Genomic DNA, 20,748 nt, shown 5'->3' with positions numbered 1-20,748 from the left:
CACACCACAGCCAGTGACTTTCATACAGAGCGCTACGTGGCGTTACCAACATAAAAACCTAAACAGTCTACTTACATAGCCCCCATACTCCGCACAAAAAATTTTACAAATTGTTTTGGGCAGTGGGCAATAAGCTGACCGTGACATTTACATCATGTAGAACAAGGTCTGAACACTCGCGCAGCTATGAACTGCACCCAACCTTGTCGAACCCTGCTGTCAGTCCCGTGCCATAAGAGTCGTAATTTCCGAACTTCCGAATGTGTTTACAACAAGGAACCTCCAGGGAAGGAGGATCTGCTGAATGAATGAGCCCTAAAATGTATTTATTTATGGTATAGTGATGTAAGAATGTCATGGGTCACTTCTAAATGCCGTGTTTCACCTCCTTTTACCCTGAATAGTGCACAGATTCGACGTGCCATAGTATCAACAAGTCGATGGAAGTCATCTGCAGAAATACTGAGGCGTGCTGCCTCTACATCCGTCCATAAATGCGAATTTTGTCCACTAACTGACCTCTCGATTATGCCCCATAAATATTCGAAGGTATCCATGTTGGGCTACCTCGGATTGTCCAGAACGCTGTTCAAACCATCGTTATTTGGGAATACGTACACGATGAAAGGCTCAGTTGGAGTAGAGGACACAATCAATTCCATATAAACACAGCCCACACTATTGTGAATCCGCCACAAACTTGCAAAGTGGCTTGTTGGCAACTAGGGTCCAAGGCTCCGTGTTGTCTGCGCCACACTCGAACGCTACCATCAGCTCATGCCAATTGAAATGGGCCTCATCTTCAACAGTCCACGGTTTCCCAGTCCTCGAGGATCCAACCGATATGGTCACGAGCCCAGGAGAGGCACTGTTAGTAAAGGCACTCGTGTCGATTGTCTGTTGCCGTAGCCCGTTAACGCCAAATTTCGCTGTATTGTCCTACCGGATACGTTCGTTGTACGTCGCACATTGATTCCTGTAGTTGTTTCATGCTCATCCATTACCTGTTAGCACTGAAACTGACACTATGCAAACGCCGCTGCTCTCGGTCGATAAGTGAAGGACGTCAGCCACTGTGTTGTCCGTGGTGAGGTGCGATGCCCGAATTTTGGTATTCTCGGCGCACCCTTCATACTGTGGAACTTGGAATAACGAATAACCTAACGATTTCACAAATGGAATGTCCCATGCGTCTAGCTCATACTAGCATTCCGCGTTCTAGGTCAGTTGTTTCCCATGGCGCGACGGTAATCACGTGGGAAACTTTTTTCACATGGATCACGTGAGTGCAAATGACTGGTCAGCCAATGCACTGCCCTTTTATACATCGTGTATGCTGTTCTATCACTGTCTGTATACAGTACTGGCCATTAAAATTGTTACACCACGAAGATGACGTGTTACAGACGCGAAATTTAATCGACAGGAAGAATACACCGTGATATGCAAATGATTAGCTTTTCAGAGCATTGACACAAGGTTGGCGCCGGTGGCGACACCTACAACGTGCTGACATGAGAAAAGCTTGCAACCGATTTCTCATACACCAACAGCAGTTGACCGGCGTTGCCTGGTGAAACGTTGTTGTGATGCCTCGTGTAAGTAGGAGAAATGCGTTCCATCACGTTTCCGGCTTTAATAAAGGTCGTATTGTAGCCTGCCGCGATTGCGGTTTATCGAATCGCGACATTGATGCTCGGGTTGGTCGAGATCCAATAACTGTTAGCAGAATATGGAGTCTGTGGTGTCACCACCAGACACCACATTTTCTAGTTGGTAGCCTTTAAATCGGCCGCGTTCCGGTAGTATACGTCGGACCCACGTGTCGCCACTATCAGTGATTGCAGACCGAGCGCCGCCACACGGCAGGTCTAGAGAGACTTCCGAGTACTCGCCCCAGTTGTACAGCCGACTTGGCTAGCGATGGTTCACTGACAAAATACGCTCTCATTTGCCGAGTCGATAGTTAGCACAGCCTTCAGTTACGTTATTTGCTACAACCTAGCAAGGCGCCATATTCAGTTACCATTGATATTGTGAATCATGTACTGTCACGAGCGACGTTCATCATTAATGGATTAAAGTTAAGTATTCCACCAGCTCCGTCCCTTGTCATGTTCCAGACCTCACGCCAGCCTGCGTGAGCTAAAACGCGTGCATTTCGGCCTCCTTTAGTAACACGGTTTTGGCTCTCCTGCCAACCAGAACAGAATCGGTGGGTTCAGGAGGGTAATACGGAACGCCGTGGTGGATCCCAACAGCCTCGTATCACTAGCAGTCGATATAACAGGCATCTTATCCGCGTCGCTGTAACGGATTCGTACAGCCACGTCTCGAACCCTGAGTCAACAGTTGACGACGTTTGCAAGACAACAACCATCTGCACGAACAGTTCGACTACTTTTGAAGCAGCACGGACTATCAGCGCGGAGACCGTGGCTGCGGTTACCCTTGACGCTGCATCACAGACAGGAGCACCTGCGATGGTGTACTCAATGACGAACTTCGGTGTACGAACGGCAAAGCTTCATTTTTTCTGTTTACAGCATCATGATGGTCGCATCCATGTTAGGCGACATCGCGGTGAACGCACATTGGAAGCGTGTATTCGTCATCGCCATACTGGCGTATCACCTGGCGTGATGGTATGGGCTGTCATTGGTTACACGTCTCGGTCACCTCTTGTTCGCATTGATGGCACTTTGAACAGTGGACATTACATTTCAGGTGTGTTACGACCCGTGGCTCTACCCTTCATTCGATCCCTGCGAACCCCTACATTTCAGCAGGATAATGCACGACCGCATGTTGCAGGTCCTGTACGGGCCTTTCTGGATACAGAAAATGTACGACTGCTGTCCTGGCCAGCACATTCTCCAGATCTCTCACCAATTCAAAACGTCTGGTCAATGGTGGCTGAGCAACTGGCTCGTCACAATACGCCGGCTACTGTTCTTGATGAACAGTGGTATCGTGCTGAAGCTACATGGGCAACTGTACCTATACACGCCATCCAAGCCCTGTGTGACTCAATGCCCAGGCGTATTACGGCCGTTATTACGGCCAGAGGTGGTTGTTCTGGGAACTGATTTCTCAGGATCTATGCACCCAAACTGCCTGAAATTGTAATCACATGTCAGTTCTAGTATAATGTATTTGTCCAATGAATATCCGTTTATCATCTGCATTTCTTCTTAGTGTAGCAGCTTTAATGACCAGTGGTGTATGTACGTATCTATATTTCACGACTTCTGTCACTTCAGTATATATCTTTATACACTGATCTATAGACTTTCCCGTGCACCCTACTGAATGACTAAATGTGTGAATGAGTTTGTTTTGGAAGATCCACGTGGAGCCAGAGCTGACAATTATATGACCCAACTTTGCCTCCCTGACAGCACCCCTGCAGTGTAGAACAGGCAGGCCAGTGCTGCACCATTATGCACCCTTATGCAGTGGTTGGCACCGCAAGTAGCTTGCAGTTGTCCCCTCCTCCTCCCGTTAGGAGGCGACCAGTAAAAACTACGAACGGACAGGCGCTCTTACTCATGGCGTGTGAGTATAAGGTTCTACTCGGTACAGCTTACTGTTACATCCTAGAATCAGGTACTGGTTTGAGTTATTTCAATATGCAGCAGTGAGTAATCCATTTCTTTCACTTCGTTAATTCGTCAGGGACTGTTCGTGATTATATCTCCTATTTCATTAATTTAATTTTATGCATAGAGCGTAGTTTCGTATGAAAGGTTCATCGAAATGCAACCACGTGCATCCATCGCTCGTTGCTCTAAGTCTTTCATCAGCTGTTTACTCACCAATTCATTCGAGTACTTGCTCCGGAGGTTTTACTTAAATGCTTTTAGCAAAATTACCGTAATTTTGAACCACCGAACAGTAGTTGAGACTACCATGTCTTAGCCGGCCGTTGTGGCCGAGCGGTTCTAGGAGCTGCAATCTGGAACCGCGCGACCGCTACGGTCGCTGATTCGAATCCTGCCTCGGACATGGATGTGTGTGATGCCCTTAGGTTAGTAAGGTTTAAGTAGTTCTAAGTTCTAGAGGACTGATGACCTCAGGTGTTAAGTCGCATAGTGCTCAGAGCCACTACCATGTCGTGACATGGTTGGATTGAACCCATTGTGAACTGATGAACTGAAAACACTAGCGCTTTCAGCGCTCTGTTTCAGCCATTTCGTGATCCTTTTGTTTCGCATATTTCACACGAGTTGCGGCGTTTTTCTGAATATTGCACGCTGTCTTGAAGGGCAGTACGTTGCTCCAGTGAGCTTAGATGTAACGGTATGTGGTATGTAGTGCCACCTGCAGCATCCTAGCATACTTGGACACCTGGATGAGCGCGAGTAATTATTGTTGCCGTCGTCCTGTCCCATTCAATCCAGAGCCTAGCCACACTGCCGACAGCACCATTGCATCCATTATTCCTTACACTATTATCACGGTTGACTCCACTTTAGTTGCTCAAATACCATGAGAAGTTGACATTAAATTACCGTCTTTACTAAATTTTCTGCATATGTTAGAAGCTATATGTCCCCCCTCCGCCCCCCCCCCCCCCCAGAGATTCCATTGCTGTATGGAATTGTTCAGTAGTAAATAAACAGTCAATTTTTATAATCATGACAAACTACTTGATATCTGTTATTAATCTGTACTACATCTGTTTCCATATGGTCAACCCACTAGAAGTATGTAACTTTCACACTAATATTTTTGGAGAGGAAATGAGGGCAATGAGCCATAGACTAGACCATCCTCTGTAACTTTCTGCAGAGCTTATCTTAACACAACTGTGTTATCCATTGTGATTGTAATCAGTATGAATGTTTTCGTTGGTCTATTCCATCTTGAATTGGCAGATTATCTACAAATGTGCAGTAGAACGATGGAGTAACGCCAGCTGAGAGATAATACCATTTTCTTATCCCAGATGCCCCTGCCTGAGCTCTTATGTAAGCAGCCAACTGCTTCACACTGTAAATTCCACTTGTCGGTAATGGCCTTGTTAAACTCAGAGAAACTAGGCAATAAAAAATTTGCTTCAGAAATGCAGTTGTTCTATGAACATAATTAACTTCGTATTGATATTCATAGTAAGTGCTACTTAACACAATGAGTGTCGTGAGGTCACTGTGAGTGCAGCAGGGTTATCTGCTGTGACCATGGGCAGTTTTGTGGCAGTCAGCGTGTCAGACAACCTCCCCCCCTCCCTTACTGCTATCTTTGTGACAGACACCCTCCCTGCTGTTAGCTTTGTAACGGTCAATGTGTCAGACATGCTCCCTGCAATCAGCTTTCTCGCAGTCAGTGTGTAAGACATCCTCCCTGTTGTCACCTCTGTGGCAGTCAGTGTGTCAGACCCTGTCCCCACTGCCAGCTTCGTGGCAGTCAATGTGTCAGACACCCCACCTCGCCTCCCCCTCATCTGACGAGGCTTGCCCGGAGCACTGGTGACCGTGAGATTTTCTGTTGAAGAGCCAGATACTATGATGTCTAATTTCAATAGTTTCTTTTTCAGAAATTTCACAATTCTGCTGGTGTTGATGTGTGTTTTTCAACACCACTGAATGCGCTATGTACTGGGGAAACAATAGGTTCCACTGCTGCAAGTTATTTTATTTGCGTTTTCCTGCTTATTATTTCTTCATCGTTTCTTTCTGGGCACTGTCACTGATCTACATTCACAATTATTTATTCGCGTAACAAGACGGTTTTCTGGAGTTGTGGTGCATCAGGACCCCTTCAGGCATAACGAAACACTTATGTTAAAGCGAGTCTCAGATATTAGCAACATGGTGACAAGACCTACAGCCTGTGCAGGAGGAGGTGAGGAGTTGCCAGCCCGGCGTTTTGTTGACGTGCCTCTGTGTTAGCCAGTCAGGAGTCACATCATCAGTTGCTGTTGGCTAAGAAGGGCTTCACTATACATAATAGTACGAAATTTCCTTTTCTGAGACTGGTGGAAACGCTGGAGCCAGAAGCTCGTTGGTGTTGACAGGAACTCCGGTGTCAGCTAGTGGAGAATCCAGTTGAGGTAGCCAAATTAATTGGTCGTGTGCGGTTCGCCACGTGTAGAAACTGAAGAATATTGTAAAATATTCTTATATGTTTACTAATGAAAATATAGCGGTGAGGACTAGGTAAATTTTCGCGACTCTGATGGCAATAGCCGGTTGCTATGGAACATTACATTGTAAAATGTGTCTTGATCGAACGCTAATGTGACAGCCCAAGCTAAACGGAGCCACATGGAATTAGTTTTGATTTAGGCGCACCAAGGACTATGATATTACTGTAGACTAGGTATGATTCGAATAATGTAGTGGCGAATGACACGCGTGACTGTAAAGAAATAGCGTAGAAATAATTTATCCTTGAACACAGTACTGTGGCAAGACCTACAGACCATAATAAATTGTGGCATCCCTTAAAACATTTGATGTGCGCTTTGATGATGACTAGCTCCTCACTTTCCTACAGTGTTAATCTCACAGCGCTACAGCATCTCAACGAGGCCAGACAGAAAATGATCGTAGAAAACAGAAAATCACCAAACTATCCTTGAAAATTGTTTTCTGCCATGTTTCCCACATAACCGCATCAAGTGGCCTATTTGTTTCACACTGAAATTAACGCACACTTTGAACATGGAGAAAGATTTAGACACTGGTCCCCATCTGTATTGTATTGTATTGTATGTGAACCAGAGACCTAGAAACGACGGAGAGGCTCCGTCCCTGCTGCAGCCACAGTGGTCCACAACCAGAAAACGACTACCGCAGTCCACTTCACCCTTCTGCCACCCCACAACGAATCCAGGGTTATTGTGTGGTTTGGCCCCCTGTGGACCCTCCAGGGAACGTCTCACATCAGACAAGTGTTTCAGTGGTAGAGTAACGGTGGTGCACACGTATGTGGAGAACTTGTTTGCGCAGCAATTGCTGACATAATGTAACTGAGGAGGAATAAGGGGAACCAGGTAGATGGAAAACCGCTTAACAATCATCCACAGAGTGGCCGGTTCACCGGACCTCGACACAAATCCGCTGGGCGGATTCCTGCTGGGGAACGGGCGCTCCTTCCCGCCCGGAAAGCCGTGCATTAGACTGCAGGGCCAACCGGGCGGGCTTGTCCACACCTACTCGAACATCAAATTTCAGCACACCAAAATTTAGAAGCAGGGTGACTTTTTCTGACAACTACAAGACCCTCTGTATAAGAAGACGTGATGTAGTGAAATTCGAGTTTTGGGCCATAACACTTGATTATTACCCCCTAACTATTGTTGTTGTTGTGGTCTTCAGTCCTGAGACTGTTTTGATGCAGCTCTTCATGCTACTCCATCCTGTGCAAGTTTCTTCATCTCCCAGTACCTACTATTCATCTCTTGGTTTCCCTCTACGGTTTTTAGCCTCCACACTGCCCTCCAATGCTAAATTTGTGATCCCCTGATGCCTCAGAAAATGACCTACCAACCGGTCCCTTCTTCTTGTCAAGTTGTGCCAGCAACTCCTCCCCAATTCCATTCAATACCTCCTCATTAGCTATGTGATCTACCCATCTAATCTTCAGCATTCTTCTCTAGCACCACATTTTGAAAGTTTCTATTCCTTTCTTGTTCAGACTATTTATCGTCCATGTTTCACTTCCATACATGGCTACACTCCAGACAAATACTTTAAGAAACGACTTCCTAACACATAAATCTATACTGGATGTTACCAAATTTCTCTTCTTCAGAAATGATTTCCTTGCCATCACCAGTCTAACCCCCTAACTAGTGAACCAGTGCTATGAATATGCAGACTGTAAACACAGAGTGACGCAACTCACCGAGGGCGAAAGACTGCTGTGCCACCAGGTGGTGGTGGAGTGTGTTGGGCAGCCGTGGGTGGCACAGCTGCGGCAGCTGTCCTGCCGTGGTCGCTGTGGGGCTGACTGTAGGTGCTGGGGCTGGACGCACCCCCTGTGGTGGCCGACGCACTGTAAAGTGGTTCAAATGGTTCTGAGCATTATGGGTCTTGACATCTGAGGTCATCAGTCGCCTAAGAACTACTTAAATCTAACTACCCTAAGGACATCACACACATCCATGCCCGAGGCAGGATTCGAATCTGCGACCGCAGCGGTCTCGAGGTGCCAGACTGTAGCTGCTACAACTGCTCGGCCACAGCGGCCGGCGGCGCACTGCACACAGAGGCACTGTGTGGGTGAGTGTGTTCACACAGAAGCCAAGAGACTGATTACTGCAGGTAGTACTGTTGGGGGACTGTCTATGGTGGTAACACTCTGCTTATGATAGTAGTGTGTTAGGTACAACAGTTGATTTTCTGGTGAGCCAATCACTTTATATACTCCTTCTTCTGAGTTCCCCATAGATTTAGCTTACCAAACAACAGGTTGTTCTAAATAAAACACAAATTAAAGATATGTACTGGGGCAGTCATACTGGAGTGGTACAGGAACTACTGGGCAGGACAGTCTGAATATATTATGACAACAATCACGTAGAATTTACAATGGAACTCTTTATAACACACTGTAATCATCTAATGGCGTCTGAAGACCTAGTAGCTCATTTGTCAGGGTCTAGCTGTAAGAGGCAGAGACCCTAAACATTTCAGAGAATGAAATGGCACAGAAAGGTGGCGGTCAATGGTCATCTTATTAGCAGTGGACCAGTAACTACGATAGTCTGCTTAGGGAAGGTCATAGGGTGTGTCTTAATAGAAGGAAATAGCGCAGCATACATTGGACAGCCTTTAGTAACGCCACAGACAACTTCAAGCAAACTGGATGGGCAGAGGTTTGACCATGGTACTGCAAGAAGACAATAGAGCGTTTTGACTAACTGAACCAACTCTCTGTGTGGCGTAGAACGGACTGTATCGAACTACAGCACACCTGACCAGAAAGGAGAAAGAAAACTTAGGGAAAGGTTCAAGACTGTTTGGATGTGTCTGGAGCAGTTGCAAGAACTAGTCTGTTCTCTTTTCGGGTGACCAGAGATTGTGTGAGACCTAAGCAGCAGTACAGTGCTGCACATGTTGTGCTTGAGTCACATTGTTTCCTGGATGCTTTCTGTATATGCTCTGAATATGAACTATGCTCTTCTGCTAGGAACGTAGTGTTGTTGTTGTTGTTATGATCTTCAGTCCAGAGACTGGTTTGATGCAGCTCTCCATGCCACCTCATCCTGTGCAAGGTTCTTCATCCCTGAGTAACTACCGCAACCTACATCCTTCTGCATCTGCTTAGTGTATTCATCTCTTGGTCTGTCTCTACCATTTTTACCCTCTACGCTGCCCTCCAATACTAAATTGGTGATGCCTTGATGCCTCAGAACATGTCCTACCAACTGATCACTTCTTCTAGTCGTGCCACAAATTCCTCTTCTCCCCAAATTCTATTCGGTACCTGCTCATTAGTTATGCGATCTATCCATCTTATTTTCAGGATTCTTCTGTAGCATCACATTTCGAAAGCTCCTATTATCATCTTGTCTAAACTATTTATCGTCCATGTTTCACTTCTATACATGGCTACACTCCATACAAATACTTTCAGAAAGGACTACCTGACACTTAAATATATACTCGATGATAAGAAATTTCCCTATTTCAGAAATGCTTTGGTTGCCATTTCCACTCTACTTCGACCATCACAGTTATTTTGCTCCCCAAATAGCAAAACTCATCTACTACTTTAAGGGTCTCATTTCCTTATCTAATTCCCTTAGCATCATCTCATTTAATGTGACTACATTACATTACCCTCGTTTTGTTTTTGTTGACGTTCCTCTTATATCTTCCTTTCAAGACACTATCCATTCTGTCCAACTGATCTTCCAGGTAACTTGCTGTCTCTGACAGAATTACAATGTCATCAGCAAACCTCGAAGTATTTATTTTTTCTCCATGAATTTCAATTCTTACTCCGAATTTTTCTTTTGTTTCCTTCACTGCTTGCACAACCTAGCACACTTCTTAAAAGTTTTAAGTAATTCCCTGGTACTGTTCTAGAACAAGAAACCAAGTTTGATACTGGCATTGCAGTTGTATTGCACATATGTAGTGAAAGAGTGGTGTTCAACACAACATAGTTCTAGTACCAATTTGTGAATAGCTGTTACTTTGATGGTAAGCTTTACTACAACGCAGGCGTACAGTGGTCGATAGTTGTACCACTGCAGTACCAGAAAGGCAAAGCTATGACTAAGTTGCTGCTGTCCTTGAAATCCAATGTTCCTGGCACTGGTAAGAGATGACACTCTCTCTCCTCATCTTTAACTTCTATTTATGCACCGTGGCAGAAGCTGAGAAGCCAAACCATTTTAAATGCCATTTTTTTTTCTATACAGGTTTACAGTGACCAACATAGTGTGCAGTATGAGAAGCAAGAACTCAGCAGTCCTTGATGCATCATAAACATCACTCTGTCTCATTCTGCAACGAGCAGCACATCTTTGTGTTAACAGTGAAAATAGCTCATGTTATATTTACAGTCAATCAGACCTTTATTGACAGGTACACATGCATTTTACCAGAAATTATATCTGCAAATAAGCATGCATCGCTAAGGTGCCAAAACAGATTATTTAGGTGCAAAAAGATTTTTCCCTACATGATTTTGTTTACTAACTTCGCTGCTTATAAATGGGGATCACTTTAGAGATTCGATGAACCTGTTTCAAGATGGTGAAGAAACAGCTGAGGGATACCTGCACATGGCGTGTGTAGCTGTCAGTAAAGGAACGTTTCATATTATAGAGATCATTGAGGAAACTCTCTTGGAAGGGATATCACAATACCGGGTGATCAAAAAGTCAGTATAAATTTGAAAACTTAAGAAACCACGGAATAATGTAGATATAGAGGTAAAAATTGACACATATGCTTGGAATGACATGGGGTTTTACTATAACAAAAAAAAACAAAGTTCAGAAAATGTCCGACAGATGGCGTTGGACAGCAAAACGTCAGTGACTGCGCATGACAATCGTGTATAAAAGGAGCTGTAATGACAGAGAGAGAATCAGATGCGCCAGCAGTCGCAGCATGTTGACGTTACCTGAAAAGGCGCTTTAGTGAAACTGTATTATCAGAATGGGGAATGTGCTAGTTCAGCGTTACGATCATATCGCCATAGGAAGAGGATTCCGTTGACAAATGCAGCTGTAGAGGGAATGATTTCGAAGTTCGAAGCCACGGGTTGTTTAGACGATAGACTCCGTAGTGCCGGACCGAGCACAAGGCGTAATGCTGCTGAGACAGTTCAGGAAGAAGTGGAGACTGTAGCGGGTTCGTCTATGCACGGGGAAGTCAGTGCTCGTGCAGTCGCACGTCGCACCTGCATGCCATACACTATTGTTTGGTTGGCACTTAGGCGTACCCTCCGATGCTATCCGTACAAAATCCGTCGACATCATGAACTGTTACCTGGCGATTTAGTGAACCGGAGGGCATTTGCGGTGTGGGCATTTGAAAAGATGGCGGAAGATGACGATTGGTTGAGTAACGTGTTGTGGAGCAACGAAGCTCATTTCACGCTCCGAGGGTCTGTCAACGCCCACAACAGCAGCATTTGGGCTACCGAAAATCCTAGAACTGTCGTGGAAACTCCATTGCACGACGAGAAAGTCACAGTATGGGTTGAATTTACCACATCTACCGTTATCGGGCCTTTTTTCTTCGAGGAGATGCGTGATTCTGGTTTTGGAACTGATACCGTGACGGGTGAGGGGTACGTAGATCTTACAGAATCGCTTCACCCCCAGCCTGGCTGATAAACACCTGCTGGAACGTATGATGTTCATGCAGGATGGCGTTCCACGCCATATTGCTAGGCGTGAAAGATTTATTGTGCCCGTCGTTTTGTGATGATCGTGTGCTCGGCCGCCACTTTCGTCATGCTTGCCCCCCCCCCCCCCCCCCAGGTCCCCAGACCTCAGTCCGTCAGATTGTTGACTTAGGGGGTTAGCTGAAGTCGCAAGTGTATCGTGACCGACCGACATCTCTAGGGATCGTGAAAGACCACATCCGATGTCAATGCCTCACTATAACTCGGGACATGCTTTACAGTGCTGTTCACAACATTATTCCTCGACTACAGCTTTTGCTGAGGAATGATGGTGGACATATTGTGTGGTGTCACCGCCAGACACCACACTTGCTAGGTAGTGGCCTTTAAATCGGCCGCGGTCCGTTAGTATACGTCGGACCCGCGTGTCGCCACTATCAGTGATTGCAGACCGAGCGCCGCCACACGGCAGGTCTAGTCTAGAGAGACTCCCTAGCACTCGCCCCAGTTGTACAGCCGACTTTGCTAGCGATGGTTCACTGACTACATACGCTCTCATTTGCAGAGACGACAGTTTAGCATAGCCTTCAGCTACGTCATTTGCTACGACCTAGCAAGGCGCCATATTCTTCAATAATGTGTTCTGAACTGATAATATTGTGAATCATGTACCGTCAAGAGCGACGTTTATCATTAATGGATTAAAGGTACGTATCAAACTAATTACGTCCGCTTTCTGAATTCTAATTCCTTGTCCCAAACCGCACGTCAGTATAGTTCTTCCCTCCTCACGCCAGCCTGCGTGAGGTAAAACGCGTGCATTTCGGCCTGCTCTCGTAATACGGTGTTGGCACTTCTGCGAACACAACATATTGAGCATTTCCTGTAAACAACATCATCTTTGCTTTGTCTTACTTTGTTATGCTAATTATTGCTATTCTGATCAGATGAAGCGCCATCTGTCGGCCATTTTTTGAACTTTTGTATTGTTTTGGTTCTAATAAAACTCAATGTCGTTCCAAGCATTTGTCAATTTGTACTTCTCTATCTACATTATTCCGTGATTCATTCAGTTTTCAAATTTATACTGACTTTTTGATCACCCGGTATATTGATGTCTGTACACTTGTAGGGAGATACATGTACAGATTTCGGAGAACAGAACAACGCCTTGTTCATGCATACCTGTTTTCTGCTGGTGGCCCTACAATCAGAGGGACCAACTCCAGCAGCTCCTGCGGGTATTTCTGCTTTGCATCTTTCCAGCTCTGTGTCAGCACCACCTGGTGCGTGTGGTCTTTTACAAACGCAGTGACAGCCTGCAGGAGTCTGGGGCAGGAGTGCCTCAGTGCGAGCACACCCAGAGCTGCCGCGTTCTCCAGTTCCAGCTGTGCGACCACCTGCTGCTCGCATGTGTCCTTCAGATCTGACAGCTCGTAAGCATTGGCAGCTTCCAGCAGTTGGGCGGCCATGTTGGTATGTTGGGGCGCCTGGAGGGTGTACGTGTAGGTCAGTAGTAGCCTGAGCACTGGGCCCTCCACGTTTTCCACCTTGACGTCTAACTCGTTGTTGTCGAACATTGACCTGAATACTGGGCTCCTCTTCTGCAGGACGGCCCTGTGTGCAGCCAGCCGCGTCTGCCCCGCCACTAAAGTCACGACGGCGCCGTCACCTGCATCCAGCAGGGCACCCAGGTCCGTGGCGGTGGTACCTGGAACTTCCTTCACGGCTGCCATGGTGGCTGATTCTGAAACACAGTGCGCTGCTCAGCCTATTGTCCTTACATAGAAACCTCAGTACTTATACGGGGCATAAACGGACATGTGTCAAGCAAGGACATGTGTCAAGCAAAAGTTAGTCAATGTTGACACTCACAAGTGAATTCTAACTATAGTGTATCCTTGCTGCCTCAAATTGATGCTACAGCCAAATAGCTCCAAATTTTGAACAACACTCTTTTAGAGTTCTTTTTCGTTTCAGCATCAATAGAGACCTCTTTTACTTTTATATTAATTTTTTTCTACAAATACCAACAAGACCAGAAAGAGCTATGGTAGTACTTTATTCAGCGAGTTTTCATTCTCTTTTCTCCCCTCGTTTAGGGAAACAACGATATTTCACAACTGAAACTTGTGTTACCGTGCTCTTACCCTTTACTGCAGTATGTTGTCTTGCTAGAGCACTGGCCGACCATCTGCGTTGACGCGAAATACACTCCTGGACATGGAAAAAAGAACACATTGACACTGGTGTGTCAGACCCACCATACTTGCTCCGGACACTGCGAGAGGGCTGTACAAGCAATGATCACAATCACGGCACAGCGGACACACCAGGGACCGCGGTGTTGGCCGTCGAATGGCGCTAGCTGCGCAGCATTTGTGCACCGCCACCGTCAGTGTCAGCTAGTTTGCCGTGGCATACGGAGCTCCATCGCAGTCTTTAACACTGGTAGCATGCCGCCACAGCGTGGACGTGAACCGTATGTGCAGTTGACGGACTTTGAGCGAGGGCGTATAGTGGTCATGCGGGAGGCCGGGTGGACGTACCGCCGAATTGTTCAACACGTGGGGCGTGAGGTCTCCACAGCACATCGATGTTGTCGCCAGTGGTCGGCGGAAGGTGCACGTGCCCGTCGACCTGGGACCGGACCGCAGCGACGCACGGATGCACGCCAAGACCGTAGGATCCTACGCAGTGCCGTAGAGGACCTCACCGCCATTTCCCAGCAAATTAGGGACACTGTTGCTCCTGGGGTACCGGCGAGGACCATTCGCAACCGTCTCCATGAAGCTGGGCTTCGGTCCCGCACACCGTTAGGCCGTCTTCCGCTCACGCCCCAACATCGTGCAGCCCGCCTCCAGTGGTGTCGCGACAGGCGTGAATGGAGGGACGAATGGAGACGTGTCATCTTCAGCGATGAGACTCGCTTCTGCCTTGGTGCCAATGATGGTCGTATGCGTGTTTGGCGCCGTGCAGGTGAGCGCCACAATCAGGACTGCATACGACTGAGGCACACAGGGCCAACACCAGGCATCATGGTGTGGGGAGCGATCTCCTACACAGGCCGTACACCTCTGGTGATCGTCGAGGGGACACTGAATAGTGCACGGTACATCCAAACCGTCATCGAACCCATCGTTCTACCATTCCTAGACCAGCAAGGGAACTTGCTGTTCCAACAGGACAATGCACCTCCTCATGTATCCCGTGCCACCCAACGTGCTCTAGAAGGTGTAAGTCAACTACCCTGGCCAGCAGGATCTCCGGATCTGTCCCCCATTGAGCATGTTTGTGACTGGATGAAGCGTCGTCTCACGCGGTCTGCACGTCCAGCACGAACGCTGGTCCAACTGAGGCACCAGGTGGAAATGGCATGGCAAGCCGTTCCACAGGACTACATCCAGCATCTCTACGATCGTCTCCATGGGAGAATAGCAGCGTGCATTGCTGCGAAAGGTGGATATACACTGTACTAGTGCCGACATTGTGCATGCTCTGTTGCCTGTGTCTATGTGCCTGTGGTTCTGTCAGTGTGATAATGTGATGTATCTGACTCCAGGAATGTGTCTATATAGTTTCCCCTTCCTGGGACAATGAATTCACGGTGTTCATATTTCAATTTCCAGGAGTGTACGTTCTCAGGATAGTAGGTGCAGTTGGACAGCAGCTTCTCCTCAACTATTCTGACATATTCCAACAGGATATCAGCCACCTATGCACAGAATTATTTATCAGAGCGGGTCATAGAGAATATGTCTTCCTTTCAGCTACCACATGTGCTACAGGTTTGTAACTGATGCCAAACTGCCACAGTGTAATGCAGGGTACTGATAACAGAAAGGAGTGTGACCACTGTAGATATAAAATCGCAGCAAATTATCCGCAGTCTGTAAATGGGTGAAGCATTTACAGCAGTCAGTGAGCAGCTGGACATAGGTATAGAAACACAGGTATTTGACCTGAAAGTTCGAAATGGTTCAAATGGCTCTGAGCACTATGGGGCTTAACAGCTGAGGTCATCAGTCCGCTAGAAGTTAGAACTACTTAAACCTAACTAACCTAAGGACATCACACACATTCATGCCCGAGGCAGGATTCAAACCTGCGACCATAGCGGTCGCGCGGTGCCAGACTGAAGCGCCTACAACCGCTCGGCCACCCCAGCCGGCTTACCTGAAAGTGAACAAGATACCAATTTCAAGTTAAATACAGTGGTTAAAGTATTGGGAAAGGCATACAACGTCTAAATATATAATTGTAAATCAAAGTTAACTATCTGTGACAAAGGAGGAAAAGCAAATGTTTGATTACATGTATATGACAAGCTACTGCTACAAGATGACCAGTTTGTTTTTGAAGTGGGATCACTACACATGTAAGAACCAAAGAAGAAATAGGAAGCACAATTTTCCAAGTCGAAAGAGCCTGCTATAGATAGAAAAACATATTATCCTCTAGAATTAAGTGCCCAAGAATCAGAGAAAGGTTTCTCATAACATGTGTGTGTAGTGCAGCAGGCTGTGAGACCTGACTCGAGAGGTTGGGGAAAGCACAAAACTGAATTAGTGTAAGGTGTGGTCATACAGGTGCATACTGAAAATCAAACAGACTGAAAAAGCCACAAGTAATGGTCACCTCAAAAAGCGTGAGATAAGACAAGTTTATGGGACACGACTGTAAAAATGATAATAAGATTATTATTGATGTGTTGAAAAATCATGTGAACCTAAAAATAATGTGTTGTGGAAGGAGAATGCCAGAAAGGCCATGCCTACAGTGCATGGGTCAAATTATAAAAGATGTCTTCACTGAGGAAAGACTTGAGAACTGAAGGTGTGCTGCTCGTTCTGGGGACTAAAGAAGAAAGAGAAGAAGAAGAAGAAGACCATAAATTCATTGCAAATGGGAAACTACGTAATTGACATTGTGACATTTTACCTGTAGCAGCTCTCATTACTAACTGTATGTGTCATATATTGTCATTTCAAAGTTTCTCAAATCTCACGTCAGCATTCATGATCTGTGTGTTTCTGGCAGCTGCAGTGTTGTTTTTCGTGGGGCACACAATTTTTCGGCTTAATATTCTCATTCTTACTGGCCTTGTTAGTGTTATCAGCTGCTATGATTTCTCTAAACGCGTGAATTTTACCTTTCACAACCAGTACTACCTTTTATGTACATTATCTTAACCACTTATTGTAAAATATATTTTTATTCTATTATATGAAGAAATTAGATTTATACTACTGTGAAAGAGAATTGTTGCTTCCAGAAATCTGAATATCACCAATCCTAAAAATTCATATTGGGGGTCTCCCTCATATTTGCCTCTTAAAAAAATCGTCTGATCCACATGAGTATAATGCTGATGTGTATCAAAAAATTCGACAGAAATAGATATATTCTTTATTTGTACTAAATAAACATTACTTTCTTCTTTTAAAGTTTTTGTCAGTCAATTTCCAGATGGCTAAATGTGAAAATGACAAGGCAATAAACTTCCACCTATCTTAGTGCCAGATCATCGGTACTTAAGCACAGGTAATGGCTCTTCTACCTGTCAAGAAATTTCTCCTTCATTATCTCACACATTACTGCAGTGTGATGCCTCATTGCGAGACAAATTCCAGTACTGCAGTAAGCAGTTCTTTGTTTTGATGTCTCAGTGAGTGGATAACTTCACAAATGATAAAAAAACATCTATGTTAGGGTGAGACCGTTATCCATTTACTGCAGTGCTACACATATTTACAGAGGTTTCCGCCACACACACGTTCCAGGTGAACTACTGAATTTCTGAGGCTTGAATAGCAGCTGTTAAGCCGATTTTCAGCTTTGAAGTGGATGAAATACCACTTTCTTAATGGGGTTGAAGGCACTCTATTGACATGTTTTAAGATGTTTCTATTTTGTCTCAATGCATCTACGAGGTATGTTTCCACATAGGATTATGTTTATAATGTGAGATGCTACCTCTATACCTGCAATTCTGTCAAGTTTGTTTGTACATACACTGACATACTGAGTACTGTTATAATTTAGCAGTTCCTTTTCTTTTCTTTTTGCAGGCTTGTGGAGTGAGTACTGCTGAATTCAGTCCATTTGGAATATGCGTGTAAGCTGCAGAACATAAAACAGTAGCTAATTGTTCGTTACTACACTATGTGATTAAAAGTAACAGGACACCTGGCTGAAAATAACTTACAAGTTTGTGGCGCCCTCCATCGGTAATGCTCGAATTCAATATGGTGTTGACCCACCCTTAGCCTTGTTGACAGCTTCCACTCTCGCAGACATGCGTTCAATCAGGTGGTGGGAGGTTTCTTGGGGAATGGCAGCCCATTCTCCACGGAGTGCTGCAGAGAGGAGAGGTATCGATGTCGGTCGGTGAGACCTGGTGCGAAGTCGGCGTTACAAAACATCCCAAATGTGTTCTATAGGATTCAGGTCAGCATTCTGCGCAGTCCAGTCCATTACAGGGATGTTATTGTCGTGTAAACACTCCGCCACAGGCCGTGCATTATGAACAGGTGCTCGATCGTGCTGAAAGATGTAATCGCCATCCCCGAATTGCTCTTCAACAGTGGGAAGCCCGAAAGTGCTTAAAACATCAATGAAGGCCTGTGCTTTGATAGTGCCACACAAAACAATAAGGGATGCAAACCCCCTCCATGAAAAACACGACAACACCGTAATACCACCGCCTCCAAATTTTGCTGTTGGCATTAAATACGCAGGCAGATGACGTTTACTGGGCATTCGGCATACCCATACCCTGCCACATTTTGTACCGTGATTCGTCACTCCACACAACATTTTTCCACTGTTCAACCATCCAGTGTTTACGCTCCTTACACCAAGCGAGGCGTCGTTTGGCGTTTACCGGCGTGATGTGTGGCTTATGAGTAACCACTCACCATGAAATCCAACTTTTTTCACCTCCCGCCTAACTGTCATAGTACTTGCAGCAGATCCTGATGCAGTTTCGAATTCCTGTGTGATGGTCTGGTTAGATGTTTGCCTATTAACACATTACGACCCTCTTCAACTGTCGTCGGTCCCTGTCGGTCAACAGACGATGTCAGCCTGTACGCTTTTGTGCTGTTCGCATCCCTTCACGTTTCCAATTCACTATCACAATGGAAGCAGTGGGGCTAGGGATATTTAGGAGTGTGGAAATCTCGCTACAGATGTGTGACACAAGTGAAACCCAATCGCCTGACCACGTTCGAAGTCCGTGAGTTGCGCAGAACGCCCCATTCTGCTCTCTCATGATGTCTAATGACTATTGAGATCACTGATATGGAATATGTGGCAGTAGGTGGAAGCACAATGCACGTAATATGAAAAATGTATGTTCTGGGGGGTGTCTGGATACTTTTGATCACTCAGTGTATGTAAGTGGGACAGGAGGGCCCCAGGAGGTTCCTAGGCTGGACTACTATAATTTACTACCCTTTTTTACTTGCGTTCTACTTCAAGCCAAAACATAAATTTTCCAATTCTGGGAGCATAAACCAGTGGCTGAAATACTATGCATGTTAGCGCTTCAGTGTGAAACCGCGCGACAGCTACGGTCGCAGGTTCGAGTCCTGCCTCGGACATGGATGTGTGTGATGTCCTTAGGTTAGTTAGCGTTAAGTAGTTCTAAGTTCCAGGGGACTGATGACCTCAGATGTTGAGTCCCATAGTGCTCAGAGCCATTTTTTGAACTATGCGTGCTAGGCAAGAAAGCATGAGGCATCTGCAGAACTTGGACACCGAGACTGTGAACCTGTCGCAGGCAGCAATCTGTCTATATTACAGCCTTTCAGGGCTGCCCCATCCAGAGATAGAGAGAGGAATTATCGACTGACAGAACAATACAGCCCCGTCACATGGAGAAACTGTGAACGCAAACAAGAGGAGCAGCTCGTGCAGAGCCTCTACTCACCGCAGAGCCAGGAAGGAGTGACGTCACGAAGTGAGCTCAGCACGGTAAGCTGCCCGAGAGCCGCTGGACTCTTTCAGTGTCTGCGGCTTATATGCCTTACGGCGGCGGCTGCGGCCACGTGACGTCACCGCGTCATGCACTTGTCTCACGTGTCACAGTAAGGAGGTGACGCGTGTAGGTTCATCATTTATCTGGAGTGTTTACTGCAAGATACGAGAGGCTCAAACCAAGACCGCGGTGCTCGATTAAGATTATGTAATCTATGAACATTCCTAAATACGTCTGGTATTGATAAATGCAAAACATCGGAATTTTTTTTGTATCATAAAAAACTCGGCCCTAGGTGACTGAAAATACTGTCGTGATCTGGATTTGAACGGCATCGAACAGTCCAACAAACTACCTTTGGCTTCTGCCTTTGGTTCTTCAACCGACGTTTGATTGCCAGCACAAGTGACTGGGATAATCAAAGTTTCACCCTTCATTGTTGGTGGAGGGTTCAAACGTGTAGCTTTGAGAATCCTAGCCACTCGACTTGCCGAAACGTAAGTGAAATCGTCAAACAGATGTCAGACAAAGAATCTGAGAGAGAAAATAACAACAAGTAGCAAATTTATGTCAAGCAGTCTGTTTCATCATTTTCTGCACAATGGGTATGTTTGTATCTCTGATGCTTTTTGGTCAGTACTGTTCTACTTGAGTGAATAGTTTGCTGTGAAATTTAGAAGGCAGCACATACTTCTCATGAAAATTTACTGGGTGACCAAAAAGTCAGTATAAATTTGAATACTGAATAAATCACGGAATAACGTAGGTCGACAGGTACAAACTGACACATACTTCTAATTACTTGGGGTTTTATTAGAACCAAAAAAGTACAAACGTTCAAAAAATTTCCTACAGATGACGCTTCATCTGATCAGAATAGCAATAATTGGCATAACAAAGTAAGACAAAGCAAAGATGATGTTCCTTATAGGAAATGCTCAATA

At 45.6% G+C, this 20,748-nt stretch overlaps 1 protein-coding gene across 1 annotated transcript in view; it reads right to left on the bottom strand.

The window, feature by feature from the left end:
• LOC126295300 (poly [ADP-ribose] polymerase tankyrase-1-like) overlaps positions 1-19,827 on the bottom strand; it is a 42,458-nt gene extending 22,631 nt beyond the window's left edge. The window contains exons 1-3 of the mRNA XM_049987737.1: positions 19,757-19,827; positions 13,006-13,567; positions 7,855-8,004 (exon numbers count right to left, since the gene is read on the bottom strand). Of these exons, the coding sequence (XP_049843694.1) occupies positions 7,855-8,004; positions 13,006-13,556 (701 nt within the window). The 5' untranslated portion in view covers positions 13,557-13,567; positions 19,757-19,827. The remainder of the gene's footprint in view (positions 1-7,854; positions 8,005-13,005; positions 13,568-19,756) is intronic.
• Between the last annotated feature and the right edge of the window lie 921 nt (positions 19,828-20,748).

This window comes from Schistocerca gregaria, chromosome 11 (genome assembly GCF_023897955.1).
Source record: "Schistocerca gregaria isolate iqSchGreg1 chromosome 11, iqSchGreg1.2, whole genome shotgun sequence".
NCBI classification, from domain to species: domain Eukaryota; kingdom Metazoa; phylum Arthropoda; class Insecta; order Orthoptera; family Acrididae; genus Schistocerca; species Schistocerca gregaria.
This window is presented reverse-complemented; position numbering and strand designations above follow the sequence as displayed.